This window comes from Phaenicophaeus curvirostris, chromosome 1, assembly GCF_032191515.1.
Source record: "Phaenicophaeus curvirostris isolate KB17595 chromosome 1, BPBGC_Pcur_1.0, whole genome shotgun sequence".
NCBI lineage: Eukaryota > Metazoa > Chordata > Aves > Cuculiformes > Cuculidae > Phaenicophaeus > Phaenicophaeus curvirostris.
In genome coordinates, this window is record NC_091392.1 from 115,141,295 (window position 1) to 115,166,159 (window position 24,865).

The 24,865-nt window shown below is 41.6% G+C and overlaps 1 protein-coding gene across 1 annotated transcript; it reads left to right on the forward strand.

Moving 5' to 3' along the window:
* Positions 1-3,849: 3,849 nt before the first annotated feature.
* ETS2 (ETS proto-oncogene 2, transcription factor) lies at positions 3,850-18,270 on the forward strand. Its single transcript, XM_069871473.1, has 10 exons — positions 3,850-4,151; positions 7,525-7,596; positions 9,974-10,094; positions 11,844-11,963; positions 12,404-12,604; positions 13,387-13,470; positions 14,249-14,491; positions 14,647-14,910; positions 15,616-15,734; positions 16,614-18,270. Exons 2-10 carry the CDS (start codon positions 7,525-7,527, stop codon positions 16,827-16,829), a joined length of 1,440 nt encoding a protein of 479 aa, XP_069727574.1. The 5' UTR covers positions 3,850-4,151; the 3' UTR covers positions 16,830-18,270.
* The last annotated feature ends 6,595 nt before the right edge of the window (positions 18,271-24,865 follow it).

Consider the following 24,865-nt stretch of genomic DNA (forward strand, 5'->3'; position numbering starts at 1 on the left):
GGCACAGGCCTATCAGCCATACTGCACCCCTGAGGACCCACCAGACACCCGTGGGGCTCCTCTAGCACAGCCACACCACTCCCTGCGGAGGTGGCAGCAGCAGGAGGAGGAGGAAGAATGACACGTGCACCCCAAACACACTCAGGCAGAGGAGCTGAGCCAACATGCAGATGAGTGTGCAACACATACTTTGACAGTACGACAGGGTTTTCACTCCTGTGTGTCCTCTCCTGTGGCACATGAGAAATTCTGGAGGAGTAACTCATAGCTGCTCCAGAGCTCTGGCTGCAATGCAGCTCTTCCACATACCTGCTGCCTTGCATTCCCTCTGTGCGCTTTAAACCTCTACATTCCTTCTCTGTGCTGGCCCCAGTGAGAATACACTGTGCAGATCCTGAGCGAAGCTCTTCCCCAGGATGCCCTGACCATCAGCTGCTTCTCTTCTCCTTTGCACTGTCTTTGCCAATGAACTCACAGCTCAACATTTCAGCCGCTCAAAACAGAAATTACCCCCTCAGACAACCATCCATTGCTTTCAGTGCAAAATGTCACGTACTTATATAGTTTAAAAAAAAAAAGCTAACAACTTCCTTTGCTTTAATTCATTACAAGTGGGTCATTCTCCAGAATATTTCTGAGATGCCATTGCAGAGAAATGCAATTTAAAAAACAGAAACAACCCCTAAACACTCACTTGCAGCATAGGCCCTCTTTAAAACAAGAAATTTAAGGACAAGGAGGACTGAAAAAAATCTTACTTAGCATGACTACCATCAAAGAATTAACGTTCTTTAGTCTTTCTTTTCTTTCCCTTCACCTTTTTAGTAATTTCACTCTTGAGGATCACAGCTAGTTCTCCCTCGCTCCTGAAAACAAACATCAGTGGGTCCATACCAAAAAAATCTCAAAAGTTTGCAGCCTGGTGCTGATACTGTGATTAGTCTTAAGTTTATACAGAACTGCTCTGTTTGACTGACAGCGTGCCAACAGACACACACAAAAAGCATAGGTGAGAGCTAAAGCAATTGTGAGGGGGTGGACATTTCCTAAACCAGAACAAGACACATAGGTGCACTGCAGAAGCACTTTCAATCAAAACAAAGCCTGTTTTTTTCTTTGACTCTCTAACTTAAAAATTCTATATTTTAAAAATGAGCAGTGCAGAGGGATCACACAATTATTGAACAACTTGGATGGTAGAGTTTTCACTTGCACTGGAAAGATTTATTTCCAGATATTCAGTTGGCATTCCCCCTGTTGCAATGGTGCAGCTCTGAAAGAGGTGGCTTTTTCTTTGCTCTAACCTCCCATTAGCAGTTGAAAATAGCACCGAGATTCCCCATTAGCCAGCTCTTCTGCAAACTAATGAAACCCAGCTCCCTCATCTCCTCCTCGTATATCATGGGCTCCAGCCTACTAGGCGTGTACCACTTCTAATGCAGCAATAGTGTGAATTTATGCTAACAATAAGTATTATTTAAAGAAATTAAACACATTCAAAGAGGAAATTTAGTTTAAAAATAAGACATTTTAAAAGAGCAAACTATAGCCAGGTTAATCATTTTGCTCTGGATCCCAGAACATTAATTTAGCAAGAAATAAATAACTCCCAGCCTTTCATCTTATCTTTTTGACAGATGTTTCCCCTGTATAAAGGGTGGCATAATTGTTTTTGTCAGTGTTATAATTAAAATTGCTGTGCAGCTGACATACAGTTTTAATGGTTTTTCTTAGGATTATAACAGATGTTACCTTATTAGAGCAGGACCCTCCTGAGGTAAGAAATGTCATTGGCATAATCAAGACATTTCTTTCGGTTTCTCAAAGTAGACTACAACAATTTTGCATGGTAACTTTTGACCTTACAGAATTAAATATATTACACTTCCCTAAGAAGAATGTTTTCTGAGGAGTTTGGAAAAAATACTAGAGAATCTTTATCGGGGCAACAAGTTGTGAGGTTCGGCTTTTGATGTGGCCAGAAATAGCTAGAAACTAGAGAAAGAGGGACCCTTGACAACAGCACTACCTACAGCCACAGAAACTATGACGTTTTAATAACAAAAACAATAACAGCTTAGACACGTGGTAAAGTTGAAAACTTGTGAGGAACTGAGAAGTAGCAGTTACTGGGCTTCTATTACAAGAAAAGTTACAACCATATGACACAAGTGCTAATTTTAAATGGGAGTTAGTTTAAATAAAGCAAGGTGTAATAGGAACAGCTTTTTAAGTGCAATTTAGATCCTGAAAATCTAGAGAATTTGAGGTGGAAGCAGCAAGAACCAGTGGCTTTGGGTTGTTTTCTCCTTATAGCTTGGTGATTCACCACTACCAAAGACTGCTTCTGTGAGGTGGATGGTCCTACAGGTCCCTCAGCATCCACAGCAGGATGGCTGCCAGGAGGACACACCATAGCTTCTTCCCAACTGGAGAACGCAGCATGACAGCTGTCACACAGACGGGTCTCAGACTGAGACACACTGTCAGGACACAGCCCCCGCATGCAGCCAGGATCACAAATGGATCCCCCACCGATGCACCCAAAGTGTTTAACACCACATAAAAGAAGTCAGTTGTAGGTAATAGTGGCAAGAGAGTCAGGAAAGTCAAGTGGCTCCAACGAGAGTAGAGAAGGGTGAGAAAAGTACCACATGCCTCCTGTCTGCCTGTCCACTGAGTCTGTTGGGGGGAGCTCACTTCGACAAAATAAATTTAACAGGAAGTTATTTTACATTTTGGTGGCATAGAGCTCCTTGCAACTTTCCAAGGGTTACCAGTTTTTTCATGGTCTGAGGAATGCCAACTCTGTTTTACTGATTGTGGCTCTTGGATCTTCAATTCCCAAGTTAAAACTGTCAGTATAGCTTTTATATTGCGTCTAGTTTATATTAAGAACCTCCTCAAAATAATTGTAGAAGATGCAACGTGACATAATTGCTGAATTTCCACAGTAGAAACTGTCACAGTTTACTTATGAAAATAGACTATTCATACAGATGCTCGGCTTTGATGGCTTAACTCTCCTAATCTTATCTATCTCAAGGACAGGTATTAATTAAAAATAAGCATTGAAAACGTTCAGCATGAATTATCTCTGAATTATTATTAGAGAACCTCTGCTATGAGGACAGGCTGAGAGAGTTGGCGTTGTTCAGCCTGGAGAAGGCTCCAGGGGAGACCTTATAGGGACCTTCCAGTACCTGAAGGGGCTGCAGGAAAGCTGGGGAGGGACTTTTTACAAGGGCATGAGGAGATAGGATGAGGAGGGATGGCTTTAAATTGGAAGGGGGGAAGATTTAGATGGAGAAATTATTCATGATGAGGGTGGTGAGGCACTGGCACAGTTTTCCCAGGGAAGCTGTGGCTGCCCCATCCCTGGAGGTGTTCAGGGCCAGGCTGGATGGGGCCTTGGGCAGCCTGGGCTGGTGGGAGGCGTCCCTGCCCATGGCAGGGGGGTTGGAACTGGTTGGGCTTTAAGGTCCCTTCCAACCCAAACCATTCTACGATCCTACGATTCCTATGATTCTACGACCTCCTCTATCGCCACGGGGAAAACACCAGATCCGTCCATCTGGAGGAGCTCAAGCCGCACTGCCCTCCCCTCTCCCACTCCCCGCAGCACCGGGCAGGGGGCAGGCGCGGGGCCTTGCGAGCCCCGTCTGCCCCCCGGCGCATCCCCCTCCGCCGCCGCAGCGACGGCGACGCCACCGGCGGGTGTCACGGCGGCGGGAGGGGCCGGGCCTGCGGGGAGGCGGGTCCCTGCGCCGCCACCTCCCCCCGCGCCCGCTGAAGAGCGCCTGCGAGCCGGGGCGGCGGGGCACAGCGCGGCGGGGCTGGGAGCGGCGCGGTACGACACAGCCCAGCACAGCTCAGCCCAGCTCGGCCGGCAGCGCCCACGCACCCATCGCCGGGCACCCGCCTTCCTCCCGCCCCCCTTCCTCCTCCCCTGGGACTCTCCGCTGGGATCGACCCGTTGCTGTTGTTGTTGTTGGCCGGCTCTGCCACATCGAGGATATTTTGGCTACCCGGAGAGGCAGCGGCGCTTTTTTCTTTTTTTTTTTATTTTATTTTTCTTATTTTTTTTTATTATTTTTGGGAATTGCGGCGGTGCCGCCTTGGAGCAGCGAGCGCCGGGCTCGGGGGTCCAGGTGAGGCGGGGGTCCCGCTGCGGAGCATCCTCGGCTGAGGGGAGGCCGGCGCGGGCGGAGGTGCCGGGGAAGGGGATCCATGTTCAGCCAAGGGCTTGTTATTTTCACCTGCTCGCGCACGAAGCGGGATCCGCGTCTCCTTTCCTACAAGGCTCGGCGGGCGACACCATCCCGAGCAGGGGGCTTGTCCGGGAAAGGCGGTGCTGGGCTTTCCCTGGCGGAGCAGTGGGGCGCGGGGTTGTGTTTCCACGATCTCCTTAAATACATGAGCCTTGACTTCTCTCTAAGTGAATTTAGTTTGCGTTGGTATTAAACTACGCGCTGGCTTCGCTTCGAGAGCTAATGCCGAGGTCGAGCGCGGGTGGAGGGGACAGAGGGGACCCCGCGGGGCTGAGCTGGGAGGGGGGGACGCGGGGAAAGCGGCGGTGGATGGGGATGCGGGCTTGGAGGTGGAGTGGGGGGGCGGCTGCGCGCCTGGGAGGAAGGGGTTAATGGGCATGAATTTGGTTAGGACTTAAAAGGGACTTAAGAAAACGTTGGGCTGTGTGATCTCCCCATCGAACTTTAATGTGGGCGAGTGTCGTATGTGTGAAAAGTCATAGCAGCGCTCAGCTATCTCTGACTTAGGGAGCCTGATAGTTGGGGGGGGGGGGCAGCTCTCCTGCCTCAGAGCAGATTGGTATCCGATATTTATTCTGCCTGGGAAAAAAAAAAAAAAGTCATTTAATACCAAAACAGTGAGTAAACGCACCCACACGCCCCTAAAAATCAACCAAAAAAGCAAAAAGGTGGCGATGCTTTGGGGATGCTAGCGTGGCTTCGTTTTCCTTGTGGGTGGTTGCCAGCTGAATCCAGCTGTGGGCAAGCACCTGGCTGTTGCTGAAAAGAAGCTGATCAGAATTCAGGCGTATTAGTTAATAAGTGCCTGATCCTGTTGACCCTGTTCTGGTTCACCCACTCAGCTATGCGGGGGTGTTGAAGAAGGTGTCCTGCCAGTTAAACCAATTATAGCTGGCAAGCAGCAGTCATCAGCGTTAGTGGAGGAGTTGGAAGGGAGGCCCAGGCACACAGTTCGGTGCTGTAGGGTCTTTTTTTGAACTTAAACAGACTTCTGAGGCCGGCAGAAAGCCAGCTTTAACTCTTTGCATCACGGAAAGCCGTATTGCCTTTTCAGTTCTTGCTTGTCTTGTATTATCTCCGTAAGGGTTTCCTAGCCCTGCTGATGGGAGGAAGGCTAGAAATTCATGATAATGTCAGAGATTTAGTTGGAAGAAGAAGACTGGAGTGTTACAAAATGTGATAAAGGTTATCGCATGTTATTAGACAGGGGCACTGATGTCTAATTTTTCCTAAGCTGTGAGGTGCTCGGGCAAGGCCACAGAACAAACAAGATGCCTGGCACAGAGAAACAGTGACTCGGGTTAATGAGTGACATCAGGTAATGAAGACTTCATATAAACCCTTTGTCTTAGGACCCTAAATGTGTCTAGAGAAACAAAAAAACCCAGGAAGGAATACCAGCCCTTTTGGTCACTAGGGAAGTTCCTAACAGGATTCATATAGAGGCCAGGATTGCACCTGAAAGTGTCAGAAATCTTATTTGTAGTCTTAACTGGGGATCAGATCTAAGCATACTGAAAATATCTGTAATGTTTTCACAAATACTTTCCATTTGTTAAGGCTTATGGCTTGCTATCCCTAGACACTAGAGCAGATTTCAAAGGCAAAACAAAGGTTGTTAGAAATTGCTGTATGCGTTTAAAAAGCCCCACCAAATGCAAGGATAAACAATTGTTTAAACTGTGGCAAATTTAATGAGAAGATTAGGATGCTTGCTGAGTGAGACTCATGCTGTGTAAAATTCTTTGCTGCTCAATGGGATGTGTAATTTAGATCAAATATTTGTACATGGTATTTGAGGTAAAAACCATCATTCAGTAGACTGCATTTTAGGTAACGTTAATGAAATATAAGTTGACTATTCTTTTCATATTCAGTTGATTTACTGTATTTCAATTATAAACCCCATACATCTAATAACAATTAAGGTGAAATGGGCCTTTCAAGTTAAGAACTCTTGATTTTTTTATTTTTTTGAAGTGATCTACTATATAAAAGGATGAAAGGGTTCCTTGTCTTTGGCTGTTGGATGTTTTTATTTTCCTCCTTGCTTATATGGATGGCTTCTGAATATGTTATCATTTTAACAGGCTGGGTTTATTTTGTTAACCTTCTAATTTGCCATCGTTTTCTGAGTCTAGGATTGTATTTTGATTTTTCCTTGTGTTAACGTGGCTAACAAAAGAACTTGCTTGTAACAAGTGCTGTAGTAATATCATATGATATGTATTGATATATGTTAATATATAATATCAATAATATAACATATGGTGTAATAAGTGCTGTGGAAAAGGAGAGGGGAAAGGTTGTTGAGAGACAGCTTGCTGCTGTGTAGCCTGATAAGGTATCATTCACTGACACCTGAATTACAGCATCGTAATAAACGTGAATGGTGATCATAAAACTGGCTTTATGCCTTATGTTTGACCTCTCCCATAGGTCAGTAAAAGCATATGAATCTTATCGCACTTCTTCCCTAGGTGATATATAGGAGAACAAGTTATATAGGCCTCACAAAACAATGTTCCTAGTGATACATGCAGTATGATACAGCTTCGACTTCAGTAGCATGAACATATTATGGTAGTCACATTATTGGTTCTTTAAAAAGGCTATTTCGCTGTGTAAACCCTTTCCAATTTAAACTTAGACCCTCTAATGCTTTATAAATATGATAATCCTATGTTTCCAAAATACATGAATTAACATGGTTTGGAGATATTTTGCCTAGTAAAGGCAGCAGTTTGCTAATACTGGGTATTGGCTTTGATGATTATTCATACAAAGGTGGAAGGGATGAATGTTATTACATGGATGTATATTACAGTTAGTGCTTTATCCTTTCTCTTCCTTCCTTTAAAAGCCAAAGTCCAAAGTTAATTGTGGCGTGTGAGCGGAATATAGTAAGGAAAATAACACCAAATTGAATGTTTAAGACAATGGGTGAAAGCTGGAAAATATCTTGGAGCAACAGGTATTTGACGGACAAAGGATGTCTGTTGGCTTTCTGTGAGGTCACAGAACTTTGACTCCAGTGATGCCTGTGCAAAGTCTTCTAGCTAAAATAAGTGCTTAAGCAAGATGGGAATTGTGCCCAATGTGGTCAGGATGTGAGCAATGAGATTGAAAGCTTTCCCTGTTATCTCCTTCTGAGACCTGTTCTGCGATCTGCACTGAAGCAGTGAGATACATCTGTTAACAGTCTTGCTTCCTTGGTAGCAACATCTTTCATGTGACCCCTCTCATTTTTCAGATGAGTGATTTTGGGATCAGGAACATGGATCAAGTAGCTCCAGTGTGTAACATGTACAGAGGAATGCTCAAGGTGAGTAGTCTTGAGATGTCAGCTCCTAAATCCAACTAGTCCATCTCCCAGCTAATGCATTTATTGTGTTCCTATTAATGCTAGCTGAGTAATTGTGTAACCATGACAAGGTTCAGGTTTTAACAGCTTGCTCGTAACAGCTGGTCTTCTAGAGTTCTCCCACTGAGTTTGGTAGAGATGTGAAAAGCAGAACTGAACTGGGAAGCTGTAAATCCTGCACCCTCAAGTCTTAGTCCCAAGGAGTCTTCCTCCCTCCATCTGCCAAATCCTAAGAATTTGAAAATAAGAGGTAGACAAGAACTGAGTTCAAATTCATTGGAGTTGGAAGTACATTTGCCTAAATAAAGGTTACAGGATTGGCAGTAAGGGTGGTCTTTAAGTCTCTGACTTGATGAGACTAGCAGAGGGCTGTTCTGATATGTCAGGTTAGGTCTGATTCATTCAAGAGGATTGTATGAAAAAAGTAGGTTATTTACTTACTACATGCAACAATGAAATGGAAGTCTGATACATTGTAAGAAACCAAAAGTGGTTATTAAATATATTTTATCTTTAGATAGACTGTGTATGTTATCTTATTTTGAAAGGAATTTACAAACTGAGGGCAAATAAGGAGCAGACTATAAAGACTCAGTCTTTGAGGGCTTCCCTCTTCCACTATCATGCAAGTTGCTTTGTAATGCCAGTATCAATTTTTTACATAGCATTGATTTATGTATAGCGAATACAAGTTAGGAAGACACTTTCTGATCTCATTAACTTTGAGGAATGCCTGTATTTTGATGAATCAGTTAGTAAGACTCTGATATGCTAACTTGTCTGATGTTTTATATCTCCTCTTAGTTTTCTCTCCTGCCCACAACAAAATCCATGAGCTATCACTCAACTTACCAGCTGTGTGCTCTTAACACAGTGGTGGTTCTAGGCAGTAATTCAGTGTTCTGTTGTCATCTAAGTCAAAATCCAGACCTGCATTCTACCATTTTGTAGCTTTTCACATTTTTGTTCTTTAATAATTATGCTTACATACATTGAAAAGCCAAATAAAATGTTGCATAACTGATACGGCAAGCAGAATTTATTCAACATTGTGTTTTTCCCCTCTTATTACTATTAAATCAAGAACCTGCTTAAACATTAATATTCTACTTTTTGAAACATGAAACTAGAACAGTATGGATTTTACTCATTGACATGCCACAGCATTTTTTCCAGTGACTCAGGATAAGGGTCAGCTATTTACACAAAACGGAGGAGTTTCCAGATTGTGTTGAAAGAACTTGCCCGTTCTTCTAGGTACTAGTGATGAGTCAGTGCTTTTATCTAGTAACGTATAAAGAATCTTTTACTAGCAGATTTTGCAATTGTTACTAACTTGTTTCATTTGGATGTGAGCCTTTCCATGGGTTTGCTTTGACTCTTTCCTCTAGTTGCAGTGGGTACCTGAACCAACTGTATACAATTTGTATCTGCTGGTCAGTGCTCAGTGGAGATTTCTGAACTCTGTTAACCCCTATAGGCATGAAACTGTTTATTTTACTGGCTTTTCTTTTCTGTGGAATATATACTTTCATACATTCTAGCACACAGAACTAACACAAGTAAAGTTTGAAAGAAGTTAGGTTTTCAAAATATGACGGTGTTTATTGAATGTTGTCAATATATTGGTAGAATCCACTTTTATCAGGAACATTTGTATCAGTCCAGTTTATCCTTCTCTGTATAATGAAACTAGCAGTGTTTTACTGAGCATCTGAGCCCTAGAAAGACTGTAAACTGTAGTAGCTGGTAACTCAGAAGTGTAAGTGTCACATCTTTTCTTAAGGCCTGTAAGGGTGGCATGGTGACATGGTTCAGATTAAATTTTTCCTTTCTAAAAAATGCTGCATAAATCTACTGTAAGTTTTGCACTGGTAGTTGGTTTTCCATAATTTACTGATCCTGTCTCTGTTCTGAAGTACTTATCAAGTGTATACTCAATTTAAAGGGTTAAGGAAATACAGATGTCTTTAAAATATGCCTGGAAATAAAAATATGTGATACATGCACACAGACACACACATGCATTCTCTATTGTTAAAAGCCTCAATTACAGGAAAACTAAGAATATCCTTACTTGTCTTTACTGTAACCTGTAGAACATCGCACCCGGCTAGCACTGTGATATGAATGTTAATTGTTTTCTATTCCTGTACAAGGAGCTATGCTACTGTTGTGTTCATTTTTCAAAGCCACAAGTTAGCTGATGCAAGATAGTGGTTGTGTATGATTTCCAAATCTAGGAAGCCTAACCCTGCCACCTCCTAGCAATGAAGCTGGCAGTGCTCCAGCAAAATGCTCACATGGTGTTTTTTTTATTTATTCTGTTACTTTGCAGCGTCAACCAGCATTTGACACCTTTGATAGCTCAAACTCTCTCTTTGGTGGATATTTTTTCTCCCTAAATGAAGATCAAACACTTCAAGAAGTGCCAACTGGATTTGATTCTACATCTTATGGTAACTCTTCACTTTGTTCCTTAATCCAGTCAGAAAGAAATATGCTGTTAGAAGTGCAATATGGATTTCCCTTAAAAGAAGTGTTTCAGTACACAGACTATTAGTCCATACTTGATTTTATCCATGTAAGTTGTTCTGTTGATAGTTGCTGTTTTCTGTACTGAAAAGGAATGGGAACTGGGATTCAGTAGGCTAATAAGCTGAGAACCCATGGAAGACTTAGTAGGCATGAAAGCAGAACTAAGAATTTAGGGTTTTTTAATTAAGAAAAAAATATTATGTGTATTTAAACTTACATTTTAGTTATAGTTGATGTTGCAGGTATTCTGGAGGCTCTTTTCTTGCCCCTGTGGTGTTAAATATTTTGCATTCTTGGATTTATTCCCTTTCACTTACCCCCACTCTGGGTTTATTTTACTCCTTACCTTAAAAAAGAAAGGTGGGAATGTTTGCAGATCCTTTTTGTATGTGTGTCTATAAGACAGTACCTACTAAAAGTTCTCTACAAATCCTTTCTTTAAATCCCTGACAAGACAAGGGGGTTTCTACAAAATGTAGGTATTTTATCTGACGCTGCCTTTATCTCCCCTTAGGGAAGGGAAAAAGTAAAAACCCTCAAACCTCTGAAAACCACCAGTCCTTTGTTCTAATGTGATTCTAATCAGTCATTGCCCTGGTCAGCAAAGCAAGTTCTAGCAGTTATTGAGGATGGGTGTGGTAAAAACAGAAACTGAGCACAGGCTAGTAAGGAGCTCCACTTGCTGGGTCAAGTGGAACCTGTGTATTGTCTAGGAAAGCGAGAAAAACCACACAGCTTCATGAACTAACTTGAAGTCTGTCAGGTTCATCAGCTTTATATACCCTGATGCTGTTGTATGCCTCTAACATAGTGGAGCTCCTCTGAATGCAACCTGTGTGTGAGTTCCTAATTACACCCACTTAATGACACCAATCACAAACAAAATATCAGGAAAAGCTTCCTTAATCTGAAAGATACAGGCTATGTGATTGGTTTTCTTCAATATAGATGTGTTTTTCAGGGAAAAATGAGGCATCTTCTGGTGAAAATTGCTGATAAGTCTAGAGTGGCATCTGGATTTGTGCTTAAAATCGCATCTACTTGTAAATTTAAAAATCAGTTAAGCAGATTAGTAATTTACTCTGACATTGGATGTTGCTGACTTTGGATTTGGTTGCATTGCTTAGGCACTGGGTACTAGTCACACTTGTTCAATTCAGATGAGAGATGCACAGGAGGGTATGAGAAATACAGCCCATTGGAAAGCAGGGTTAAATAGCACGATCTGATTCTTCACAAACCAACAGTCACTTACATAGCTCTCAAAATAAGCTGTCTGGAGTTATAAGGAAGTCGGAGATCAAATTATAGATGACAAAATAGGAATAAGCAAACTTGTATTTCCTTTTGGTAGAAAAAAAAACCCAGCAATAGTAAAATTTCACTGCAACGAAGGCATTTTATGTAACTAGTAATAGTAAATGAGGATCTATAAGTTAAAGCTTTGCAGCTTTCCATTATGATGTGATGCATTTTTTGTCAGACCAATAGGACAGGTTTTAGCGTTGATAAATTAAGTCAAAGATTTTATATAAGGAAATGGATCTGTTCTGGTTTGCTTAGTTTCTGGCATTTCTTGTGTTTCAAATTGCACAGCAGAAACCTGTCACTCCTTTCATGGGCCTAGAAGTTAACATATCTTCTTTTCCCTTCCACTCCTTTTCTTGTAGAGTCCAACAACTGTGAATTGCCTCTGTTAACCCCGTGCAGTAAGGCTGTGATGAGTCAGGCCTTGAAAGATACTTTCAGTGGTTTCACAAAGGAACAGTGTCGGCTGGGTATCCCAAATAGTAAGTGTTTTCTATTTATAAGCTCTTTTTTTTTAATGCTAAGGAGGACACTGAATAGCGGCTCTTTCAAAAGAGAATGAATGATGTCAGTAGGAAATAAAAGAATGAGTCCTATGTGAATCTGGCACAGCTTGACTTGGAAAGACTGGACTTGCTGGTATTAAAAATGGATGCATGGATAGCTCATGCGTTGGCAGCATAAGAGCAAATCAAGTAAGCTGAGGACATCTGTGATTACAAGTGTGTGCAGAAGGAGAGTACTGTTTGGTTTTGTGGTTTTGTTTGGTTTTTTTTTTAATTCAAGAATAAATTCATCCTGAATTCATTCAGAACTAAGTAATTTGGCTTAACACATTTTTGCTATTTACTGCCTTCCAATGAGGATTATTTGACAAAGGTCAGTTGTTATCTCTAAATGCTGGATGCTTTCCATCTTGCAGATCCCTGGCTTTGGACTGAACAGCAAGTTTGCCAATGGCTTTCATGGGCAACCAATGAGTTTAGCTTAGCAAATGTGAACTTCCATCAGTTTCTGATGAGTGGCCAAGACTTGTGCAACCTGGGCAAGGAGCGTTTCCTGGAACTGGCACCAGACTATGTGGGTGATATTCTGTGGGAACACCTGGAACAAATGATAAAAGGTAGCTACAGAGCTAGAAGGAGCTCTTATCTTAAAGCTTTTCTGACAGAAACATAAAGAGGACTCTTTCAACACTCATGTCACTATGAAGGGCTTCTATTACCTGTAAGAACTCAAAATGAACTTTAAAATGTGGTTAATAAAAGCATTATTAGAACTGTTAATACATCCTTTGTGTGCAAAGGACAGGTGCAGATATCTGCAGAAATCATTCCATGTTCACACTGAATACCTGTTGCAGTCAGGTTTTATTTGGAGTAATGATTGAAACAAATGAGATAAGGATAAGGCCACTCTAATACCTTATTTAAAAAAAAAAATGAGAATTGGACAGAATTTGTTTGCTTCTTATTACCAGTTCTCGGTTTTGTTCCTTTAGTGTAGAGTTGTGAGTAATTCTGTGAATATACGTAAAGAAGTCAAAGGCAGCTAAAGGTGTTGCTAAAACCCTATATGTAGTGCCCTGTGAGTTCCATTGATTTTCAGAGTGTAGCATTCAGTAGTCGGATGCATTAAGGGCTTGGACCTTAAAACACACAACGGTTGTTGTTGCTTTTAAGTTTTGTGTTAAAGTTCAGTTGGTATGATGGTTTTCAAGCCTGGTGGAAGTTGGTTGGGTTTTGGGGTGGTTTCTTTGAGGGAGTGTGCAATGCAGTGCATTAGTAAAATTTGTGAATGATGGTTCCAAAATACTCAAGAGAGTCTGAAGGCTTTTCTGGCATATGGGTCAGATCTTTAAAACTATAAAACCAAGTTTTCTTTTTTCTTTCCTCCTTTCCCCAGACAGCCAAGAAAAAACACAGGATCAATATGTGGAGAACTCTCATCTCACCTCAGTTCCTCACTGGGTCAATAATAATTCCTTAAGTAAGTATTTTAAGAAATTTGGCATTTTATGTCTCTTAAGTTTATTCTAAGCATGTTACAGATCCCAGTTTAAAAGCAAACAAACAAAAATAAAAGCACCAGAATAGTTACTGTGCTTTAGGAGAACACTTAATTACAATTGCACAGCCTTCCCTCATAATATTGTTTAATTGCCATTTAATTCATATCAGAAATATTTTGAAGAGCAAAGGCCTTAAGAAAATTAAATTTCCTCTTGCTATGCCAAAGCTTATATCTGTGGAGCAGAATGATGACTCCCACCTCTAGCAAACAGTCAAAAATTAACTTTACTGAGGAGCAGCGGGTGTTACATTTAGGCATTTTTTTGAAGACCGTGGAAGCATAGTAGAGCTTTTGAAAGTGTGTGGGATGCAGTGCTAGCTCCTTCAGTTTGATTGGTCTTGTATTTCATTTTACCACAGTCAACATCCAGCTCAACCATACTATACCACTTAATGATGAGGACTTTACTCAAAATTACTTTTTCTGTAGTTTCCTTGAAGAACAAACAATAGATGTATTTGATCAGCAAATTATAGAGGGAGATTTACAGAATTTGATTTGGAGCTCATTGGATGGGGATCTTGTCACCAAGTTCAGTAACCTTTCCAGTAGATTTGTAGTATCACTCTTTTAGTCGGGTTTTCATGCGAAAATTGCTACTTGGTGACACAACTGCAGTGAGGTGCTGGAAGTGTATTAATCTAAGGGACTGCAGAGAGAAACATCTAATTCATTCTTTTATTTCTTTCTTCAGCTGTTAATGTAGATCAGAACTCCTATGGTATGCAAATGCCTGGATACCCTAAAGCCCTCAGCTATCCCAAACCCAGTCTCCTGACTGATGTCTGTCAGACTTCCACGGGACCAAATCTGCTCAGTCCAGAACAAGAGTTTTCATTGTTCCCTAAAACACAAGCAGATGCTGTTGGTGTGAACTACTGTGCAGTAAATCAAGATTTCCCAAGAAGCAATCTGAATTTGCTGATGGATAATTCTGGTGAGTCATTCATTATCTGTGTGATAACTATGGATCTAAGGCCATATTCTGAATGTCTTTTCCTCCTTTGCATAACTTATACATACAAGCTAAATTAAAGGCAAGGAAGAAAAAAAAAAACCAACACTTCTTTTTTATTTTTTTCTTTTATAAAGGTAAGCTTAGAGAACATGAATCTAGTGACAGTGGAGCAGAAAGTTACGAAAGCTCAGATTCGATGCTGCAGTCCTGGAACAGCCAGTCATCACTAGTGGATTTACAACGTGTGCCATCCTATGAAAGTTTTGAAGATGACTGTAGCCAGTCCTTGTGTCTGAGCAAACCTACAATGTCTTTCAAAGACTATATTCAAGAGCGAAGTGATCCTGTAGAGCAAGGGAAACCAGTTATACCAGCAGCAATTCTAGCTGGCTTTACTGGTAAGTGGTGAAGCAAAATGGTCACTCCTTGTGTAACATTAATATTCTCTGTAAATGTGTAGCTATGGTGATAAAGTTGCATAGTTGTAAGGTGTGCCTTACAACTTAGTCAGAGACCACTAGTTGTCAAGAGTTTCAATTTTAAATGTCATCTGGAAGTCTCATTGGACTGTCCATCTAAAGCAAGAACAGACAGGTACATCAGAATGCAGAAACATCAAACGCACTTTTTGATCTATTTCTTAAAGGGGGAAACTTGGACAAAATCTCCCACGCTTGAGTTTCTGTAGTTGTTAGCTTGCCTATTAAGACCTTGTTCCTGTAGTCCTTGCTGAAAAACCTTTTTCCTCTAGAATGTTTGCCAAGCCAAGGACTACAGAACAAGTGCAAGAGCTTGAAATGCAGCTGATGGGAGGTGGGAGTGCGGGGTAGGGTATCCATATGAAAGGGAAAGACATAGCTTGTGTCAAATCCTGTGTTTCCATGAAAAAGCTGACTTGTTTTAGTTTCAATGTGTTTATGACCAGATTGGTGTTTATAGAGGAAAAACCTTAGGTTTCTTCCTGATAGTAATTTAAAAAAGTGGCACATTAGAGTAATTACAAGATCTAACCTGTGATACGAGTATAGTTGCAGGCACTGGTTGTGGTAAGAGCTTGCAGAAGTATTAATTGTGGTCTCTCCCCATCTCCTCTCTCTCAAAAGGCAGTGGACCTATACAGCTATGGCAGTTCCTTTTGGAGTTACTGACTGACAAGTCCTGTCAGTCATTCATTAGTTGGACTGGAGATGGATGGGAATTTAAACTTGCTGACCCAGATGAGGTATGTGGCTAATTGTGATGAACAAAAAGATTTAGGGTCTCACGTACCATCTGTGGATCTAGTCTTGAATATAACGCATGTACGTGATCAGACACGTGCTGAAATCTTCACCTGCAAAGACTTGTACAGTTGTAATTGCTGTGGGACGTTCCCTCCACTCCCACCTCTCAAGGATATCAGTACAGTTTGAAACTTAAAGGTAGTATACAAAGTTAGTTCTTCTGACAGTGTAGTACTATAATTAGCTGACTGAGTGTAGTTGAATCAACAGTGCCTGGGATTGCATGAAGGTATGGGGAAAATGCACTCCATGTGTCACTGTTCATTTAGATACACAGCAAATAAGGCAGTGATGCTTTTAAAATATTTTGGCAGCTTTCAGCTTTAGTCATTAAAAATAAATAGAATGCATATTCTACTACTATTATGAGTAGGGAAGTTATTAAGAGATGTGATGGCCTTTTTTTTTTCCTTTTTTTAAAGGAGAGAGGGAAACCATTAACTCAAACGAATTTCAAATAACTCAACTTCCATTTAAAGAGCTGTCCCATAGTACTAATAGCAATTTAATGCTTAATTGGTGTCCTCTTGAGAGAGGAGACTATTTTCCATGAACTTGATCTTAAACACATGTTGGCACATCCACTACAAATAGGTATCCTTTTCACTGATCCTTGTTATCAGCCCCTTACTCCTGAAGCACCTTGCTGCTAGTTTTCTTAGCTGAGAGGTCAGTCACCAACTTGGATGAGTATGGGGCATCCAAAGCAAGTAAAATACTATGAGGAGGGATATTAATAACTGGTTTTATTGGCCACCAACTAGATGAACAGGATTTGAACAAACCCTTTGCATTTTGCTTTCTTCTTGGACTGACAGGTGGCACGGAGGTGGGGAAGGAGGAAAAACAAGCCAAAAATGAACTATGAGAAGCTCAGCCGAGGCCTACGCTACTATTACGACAAGAACATCATCCACAAGACTTCAGGGAAACGCTATGTGTATCGCTTTGTGTGTGACCTGCAGAACCTGCTGGGATACACAGCAGAGGAGCTGCATGCAATGCTGGGGGTGCAGCCCGACACAGAGGACTGAGCCTAATGACATGATGCTGCAGGGGTGAAGATCATGTGTTGGGACTGTGTCTGGGAACCGTCTGCAATCTGTTCTTCTAGCTGTTCAGATGGATGCAGCTGTTGGGAAATAAGGACCTTAACCGATTTTGTAATCAGGGAGAGCTGGAAGGAAGTGGTCTTATTTCACCAGTGGCTTTGGGTGTTGCTGTGTCAGGCACTTGAGCAGCATGGAAGTCAGCACAGAGCCTTGTTCTGTCTTGAAGACATGGAAATGCTCTCAGGTTAAGCATTTCTACTACCTGTACTGCCATGGATAGCATTTTGGCTACTTACACTGCCATGTAATAATGGGTTGGCTCCAAAACCAAAGGTTGGATGAGAAACCAGTGATGCAGCAGAACTAATTGCTCAGATATTTTAAAATACCATCATCCTTGCTTACATCTTACATCATGCAATTTATTTAAAAAGAAAAACCAAACAAAAAGCAACAAACTAATTTATTTTAAATGAGCAGTATGGAGAATTGATATTAGTTTTGTTCTAAAGCATGTTTTATTATTGTTGTTACTACAGGAATGTGCTGCATAGGTACATAAACGGTCTGTGTCCAAAACAAGATGTAGCAACTGTTAACAAAAAAAGGCCCTTTATTAACGAAGGGGAGGAAAATCATACCATTTCAATATTCAGTTTGTATATATTCTGTGATTCTTTTTGAAACTCTGTAATGTTCCTATTTAACAGATACTGTATAGTGTAAATTAAACTAATTGTATGTGTGTGTTCAAGTAGGATGAATGTAAATTTATCAAATTCTTTTCATGTTTGTCTAGGATATACAACCTTCTGCAAATATTTAATTGGCCTGAGAGACAACATAAGTGCTCAGCATGCATGCATATGGTATGCTTATGATATGAAATGCGGGAGGGAGAAGAGGGAGTGCTGCCTCAGTATTTTGCCAAGACTGAAGCTGGCAATTCTTTGTGAATTTTGGCATTTTTACAAGATACTAATGTTATATTCTGGGACATAAAGGCCTTGTTTGTGGTTTCTTCTGTAACTGAAAATGAAGATATTAATACAGATAAAACTACCTTTTTTTCTTTATAAATGGCATATGTTTTTAAACTTCTACGCATGTCCTTTTAAAAAATTTATATACAAGCCTTATTTTTTCAGTTGACTTGTCTCTTCTTCCTGCAGTTTATCCTGTATGATTAAAATATGAATTTTATTTTTGGAAATAACTGTGACTCCTTTTCCAAGATCAGGAGAAATTTATGTAGCAGCTATTTTTACTGCAAAAAAAAAAAAGAAAAAAAAAGTTTCACTGGAAAAATGTACTTTGTAAGAAAGCTTTATTTTTTATCTGAGCTTGATGTACATTTGACTGTGTTGTACAGTGTGAGAGGTTTAAACAAGTAATGGTCTTTATTAAAACCTCTTGAACAAGAGACCAGTGTCTGCGCTCTTTAATTTGGAAAGTTTCAGAGGAATTGCTTCCCCTAGGCTTATTGATCTTTCACCCAGAATGTGGCCATACCTTGATGTCACTTCCATTGTTGTTAACCTGGTTTTATAGAATCGTAGAATGACCTGAATTGGAAGGGACCCAGAAGGATCATCTCGTCCGGCTTCTGTCCCTGTATAGGACAGCCCTGAAATTCAAACCATGTGTCTGAGGGTGTTGTCCAAATGTTTCTTGAATATTGTTAGGTTTGGCATCATGACTGTTTCCCTGAGGAGCCTGTTCCAGTGCCCCACCATCCTCTGTGTGAAGAATCTTTTCCTAACGTTCAACCTAAACGCCCCCTGCCACATCTTCCTGCCAGTCTTTGAGCCCTATCACTGGTTACTAGAGATAAGAGAGAACCACCTGTTCCTCCTCCTTCCCTTGTGAGGAAGCAGTTAATGGTGATGAGGTCTCACCTCAGTCTTCTCTGCAGGTGGAACACAACAACTGACTTTAGCCACTCCTCATATGGCTTTCCCTCTAGACCCTTCACCAACTTTGTGGCCCTCCTCTGAACACTCCCCAGTAGCCTGACATCCTTTTTATACAGTGTCACCCAAAACTGCACATAGGAGTTGAGGGGGGAGGGCTGCACCAGTGCAGAGAACAACAGGACAATCACCTTTTTTGACATTCTGGTTTGGCAGCGTGTTAAAAATTTGGAGAATAAGGATTTTTTTTTTTTTGAGAATGTACCTTTTAAAATGGAAAGTCCTTGAGCCTTATTTTTCATTGTCATAGTGAAAAAAAAGCAGCTTCTCACATCCTTCCTCCCTTCAGCCACTGCTGCAAGCCTAGATGCATCTCATTGGGTTCTGACCCACGGGCTGGTCTCACGCTAACAATGAAGAGAATGTAAGGGTGTAAAGAGCTGTGATCCCCTGAGCTAAACTCAAACTTGGCAGAAAGAGAAAAAAAAAAACCTCAAACCGATAAGTTTTCCTGGGCGTTGGGTAACATGCTTAAAAAGGTAGTGCTACGTCTAACCTACCTTTGAGCTGTGATCATAATGAGGGGAGATATACCTTATTTTGCAGGAAATACAATATGGTCTGTCACAATGAATTTGTTTTTCTTCCCCAAGTGTCTTTGTCACCCTGTGGCTGCAGAACCCTAATCGTCATCTCAATCTGAACAAGTTTCATTTTCAATCTGTTTCTCTGAACACAGAACTGTTTCTTCATTTAAACCGAGAGCTTAGTTGCCTCTTGTGTACATGATGTTTGCTTCAACCTAGAAACTAAGGGGAAGTTGTTTATTTTCCTCCCTCAGCAGAAAAAGAAATTTCACCATAGCGGAAACAACAAAATATCCCGATGCACGCAACCCACAGTAGAGTGTCTTACAGAAGCAAAATCTAGTATCCAGCATCAGACCAGTGCAGCAAACCAAGATGTAACTCAACGTGACCCAGAAGACAAATATTCGAGGGTATTCTGTCGCAGCTCACACAGAAAACACCGCTCTGTTTTCTCAGCCACCCAGCATCAAAGAAGCTGCTGAAAGTAGCCTGGCTAAATTCTTCACCTTTTTTAGGAAATGCCTCCCTACCCTTCTAGCTGCCAGCTTTCCTCATGAGACAGCAGTCAAAATAAAGTCTTGCAGTTGGCACCTACCCATGGTTGGCACATCACCTCTAATAACAAAGTTCTACTTCAAAGCCTTCTTTGCTCTTTTTCCCCCCTTTTTTAAAATTTAAACAAAGTACAGAATCCCATCCTAAGTAAAAAATCGTCTCTGGGTTGGCAAATGTGTGAGCCACAAACTCTCAATGTCCTGGAGGCTGTTTTGGGAAACATTTGTGTACTGCACCCCATTCTTACACTCTCTTTAAGTCTCAGCTGTTGGCCACTGTCAGGTAGACGGTGGGAGCATGAGAAATGAGGCAGATGATGGATGACTTATCCCAGTAGTGTATCTCCACCAGTGGGTGGAGAATAGAGTAAACCTGACCACTATCTTCTGGTACATTCCTGGCGTGATCCCCATCTTCCCCCTGCAGTGTTCAGCCTGCTGGAGATGACACCCTACTCATTTCTCTTACTACTGACATAAGGTCTTCCTGCCTTGCCCAGTCTGTGAGGAAGCTTTCTGGCCACTCTCGACTGACTTGTCCTCAAGAATTGTAGACCGGCATCTCTCCCAGTGGCTGAGGTAAGGATACACCAAGGTTTTGCTCAGCAGCAAAATAAAACTCTCTTCTTAGTACCCTTCCTCATGGTACCTTATACTTTTTCACTTCTTTGCCAGTCACTGCCCATTGAGCTGATGATTTCATGGAGCTGCCATTGATGACCCTGAGATTTCTGAGTTTAGTATCACTTACACCCTGCTTGGGTTATTTTTCCTCAAGTGTATTACCTTACATTAATGTATGCTGATGCTCATCTGCCATCTTATTGTCCACTCACACAGTATTGAGAGGTCCTCCTGGAGTTCCTCGCACAACTCAAACTAGTTAGTATTATCTGTAAACTTGATCATTTCACTGTTTGGTTGTTAGCCCAGGATTCCTGGCTCTGGTTGAAGCCAAAGTGCCTGTTCTTACGTTAAGGACCAAGAAGGCTGGTGCAGGTTTCAGCCCTTCTATTTTCACTTCCCAGCTCTACCACAGGTTTCTTGGTGACACCAGATAAAACACTTCAAGACTGAGCCTCTCTGACAGGGCTGCTGCTACTCTAGTATAAAACTCATCTGCTCACCCTTGTTCATGCAACTCATAGCACAAGGTGGTGTTCTACTGCATCTCTTTTGGGCTTTGCCTCTCCTTGTGTAGGTTGTGGGCCAGCATTCTTGTGACAAAGGACCACACCTGGCAATGAACAAGATGATCAGCAGCAGCCCATACAATATGAAAGCGCAGCATCTGACCCTCAAGAGGCTGCAGTAAAGCACTCTGAAACTACCATACTCTATAAATATCAATCAAACACTGGAACTTCTTATAGTCTTGCTAAAAATTCTTCCTGAAATTGAAAAGGAAGCGAGAACAAAAAAGCAATTTACATGCTCACAACATTAGTGGAAAGCCATTTTGATGCCTTTTCTAAGAATGATCCAAATTTTGACAGAGTAAAGAACTGCGTGATTTCAGTCATTGCATTATATTGTGTCTCAAGTTTCTCTTTTTCTCTGTGTGAAGTAGAGCACTAGTTGAACCGTGTGTGTTCACACAGCCATGTGACTGTAACAGTACTTCATGTGCTAGACATGTGAATGCTCAACATAATAAACAGGGAATAAAAGGCATCCTTGTAAGCAAGAAGAATGAAAAATTTAGCCCAGGGTGCATGATCTTTGAGAAAGATATCTGGTATCTCATTTGCAATATGTGCCTTGTGATATGTAGTCTCGAACCAGGCAATACGGGAAGCTTCTAAAAATAAATAAAATGGGTTGGCTAGTAACAGCATGTTTGGAGCTCTGTGCAAATTGAGATTCTCAAGTCATAAGTCTTGTTTATGAATAGAAGAGTTTTAAGATAATTCTGTGGTTTGGGAAAGAAGCTTTGGATCCCACCATTTTTCTTCCTTCTGCTTCTATCTCTCTTGGCATTTACGATGTAAATGACAAGCTTAACAAAATATAATGAGTAACAAGAATAACAAATATAGCAAAATCTCTGCACATGCACAAGGGTTTGTTCTTTGGAAGATATTTTTCCCAGATGCTCTCTAGATAGCTAGCAAAATGGTCCTAAGTGTCATATGAAAGATTTGGCATGATTACTTGCATCATGACCTAAAATGGAAGTTCAAATGCAAAAGTCCTGACACAATTCCTCTGAATCCTGCATATACAAAAACTATTTATTCATTATCTTCTTTCTCTGTGAGTAAAATCACAAAAGGAAACAGGTGTTTTTATGTATTACTTAACCTTTAGTGCTTGGGCTGCAGAGTGAAATCCAGACCTCAGAGGGAGGTGGACAAGCTGAGCTGAAAGCACGTGCATTGGAAATGAGTGGAGCTGTCACACTGAGTCATGAATCCCTCCCAAGGGCATCATCACTGTGTATTTGGGCTGGCTAACCCTGTTTTCCTAGACCCATCCCAGGTACACGCACACGAAGCCAAAGGTAACACGCATAGGGGCTAAAGCCTGCAGCCCCTCCAGAAAGCTGATAGTCACAATCTTCCTTTCCTGAAAAAAAATGGAGCTGGGTTCACCCTCCTGAAGTGCAACCAAGAGGGATGGTGGTGGAGTTACGGCTCCTGCCCCACTCCATGTACAGTCTACTTGCCTGCTTTGCAAGTTCTGGGATAGGATCACGGCTGTGGGAAGGCTTCCAGCACCTGTCTCCCACTTCAGCCCTCCGAGTGAAGTCCAGAAAGAAGGGAAAGTGTCATTCATTAAATGATTGCAGCTTAAAACTCAGTCTTGGGTGCAGAGACTAGAATTCCTCCTCTTCTTCAGATGGATGCCTGATTATTAGACTAAAGACACTTGTTCCTACTTGTGCTGCCTCTCTTTGGCCTGATGAATTTTGAATCAATTTTTTTTCCTTTCTTTTTTTTCCTGACAGAAGGCAAAGAGCAATGTAGCAGATGCATTTCTTCCATTTAACTTTCATCCATTCACAGGGAGTTTTCATTCTCTTACAGGGTGCTTTTTGCCCTGCAGAGGAAGAGGAGTTCTTCCAAAGAAATTTATTTCCTCCTACATGTCTTCGAACAGACCTGTTTGTTCAGTTTTTTCCTCATCTTGAGTGCCAGCCCCTGAGAGATGCCAAGAACCACATCTCTTGCCAAAGCTGGGACTAGTTCCAACCCCCCATCTCACACAACACCTGCCCCGCAGTCAGTCCTAGCTCAACAAAGTGCTGCTGCTGGTGAGCCAGTGGGGACAGTTTCTGCATAAGGATGGACAAGTTTTGAAGTTTCTCCAATGTCACAACACTCCTTTTGTTTCCTCATTAAGACTTTGCATCTGCTTTATTTTTTTTTTTATTTTGAACAAATATAGGCATTGTTGCTTACACAGGGAAAATTCCACTTTCTCTGAATGGGACTTTGCCAGGATCCAAAGACTCAGGATGTATTTTTTCCATGGGCAGCATCTTCCAGAATTCACAGATATCTCCTTCTCTCTTTCATATGCATGGATAGTTTTCATTACACGTTTTTAAGCAATCTCTAAAATCCCCAGCTAGAGCCCAGTGCAGTGATTGAGTCCCCATCTCATGACTCATACTTTGCAAAAGAAGGAGATTCCTGCTAGCAATGACCGCTGAAAGCCATCAGCCAAGCCAGTCCCTGCACGGTGGTCCCCATTTCTCTGCACGCTTCATCCTTAAGCAGTTCAGAAATGGGACATTTACCATTTCCCTTGGAGTAGCTTTATGCAGACCATACTGGTATTCAGTTAAATGCTGTTTGGTTTCATGGTGCCTGCTGCTAAGTCATAACCAATACACTTCTTCAGTGGGTCAGTAGAGCTAGTTCTCAGCAGTGATGTTTCTATTGCCTTTGTGTTTACCAAGCCTTGAAGACCACGGTAAAAAATGACACTTGTTAGTGGTAACCTCAGTGCTAGGGCAATTTGGGCCATCATCGTGTGGCTTTACCCAAGTCAGCCATGTGCACTGACTATTTAAAAAAAAAATCAGTGGAGACCACAGAGGTCCATATATGCTTCACCTTCCCTTCCTAAATGAACAAAACTTTCCAGTAGTTGAAGCAAGAAGATGTTTAGCAGAAGCTGGAGCGCCAGTGGTGCTGCCAGGTCTCTGCAGAGAGCAGCAACCAGAAAAGCCAGCGCAAAACAGCCTTGCAGGATGGATCTTTCCACTGCAGCATGATTGGACTCAAGATGTGTATTTTATTACATCAATTTTTCTCCAAGAAATATTAAAATCCTTTCAGTATTTGAAAAGAGGGGGGAGGAAACCCACATGAGCTGCCTAGCTATCCCTAGGCAACCTATCAAATAAAGCAATAAACTATTAGGAGGCAGAATGGCTTTAAAAGGACCCACAGCAGTTTCAGACCATCAGGGGAAGAATAAGAATGGAAATGATTCTAAAAATTATTAGTAGTACCCTAACAGCAGCCTCTTAATATCTCCCACAGTATTCTCAGTCATTAGCACAGCCAAGCTGCTGCTCCGTGCCAATTACTGTCCTTGTATTTCCCTCCACTTGAGAGTCATTTTCAGAGGATCCAGGTAAAATGAGATTCTAGGCAGATTCTGTGCCTTTTGCAAGTCTCCACTGAAGCAGCAGAGGTGGTGTTGAGTGGAAGCTTTCCCAGATCTCCCCATAAGATGCAATCCAGAAATAGATTTTAAATGTGGCTTAGATAAGAAACTCGCCATTGCGACTGCATTTCTACAGTTTCTTCACTGCAGGGATTGACTTCTCACTAAGACAGTTACAGGGGACAGGTGGGAGCCATTTACGACACCCACACAACCCAAATCCTCTACAGTCTCTCCACTTTTGGTTTTACCTCCTCTTTAACTCTGTGATATCACAAACTCTGTCTGCAGTATGTAACTCTGTAGCAATGCTTCATTATCATCAGCAGGTTTGCATC

Excerpts from the sequence above, each read along its gene's own strand:
- ETS2 (XM_069871473.1), top strand. The coding sequence starts at position 7,525 with ATGAGTGATTTTGGGATCAGGAACATGGATCAAGTAGCTCCAGTGTGT. Across the intron at positions 13,471-14,248 it reads GGTCAATAATAATTCCTTAA|CTGTTAATGTAGATCAGAAC; the intron begins GTAAGTATTTTA and ends TTCTTTCTTCAG. Across the intron at positions 14,911-15,615 it reads AATTCTAGCTGGCTTTACTG|GCAGTGGACCTATACAGCTA; the intron begins GTAAGTGGTGAA and ends CTCTCTCAAAAG.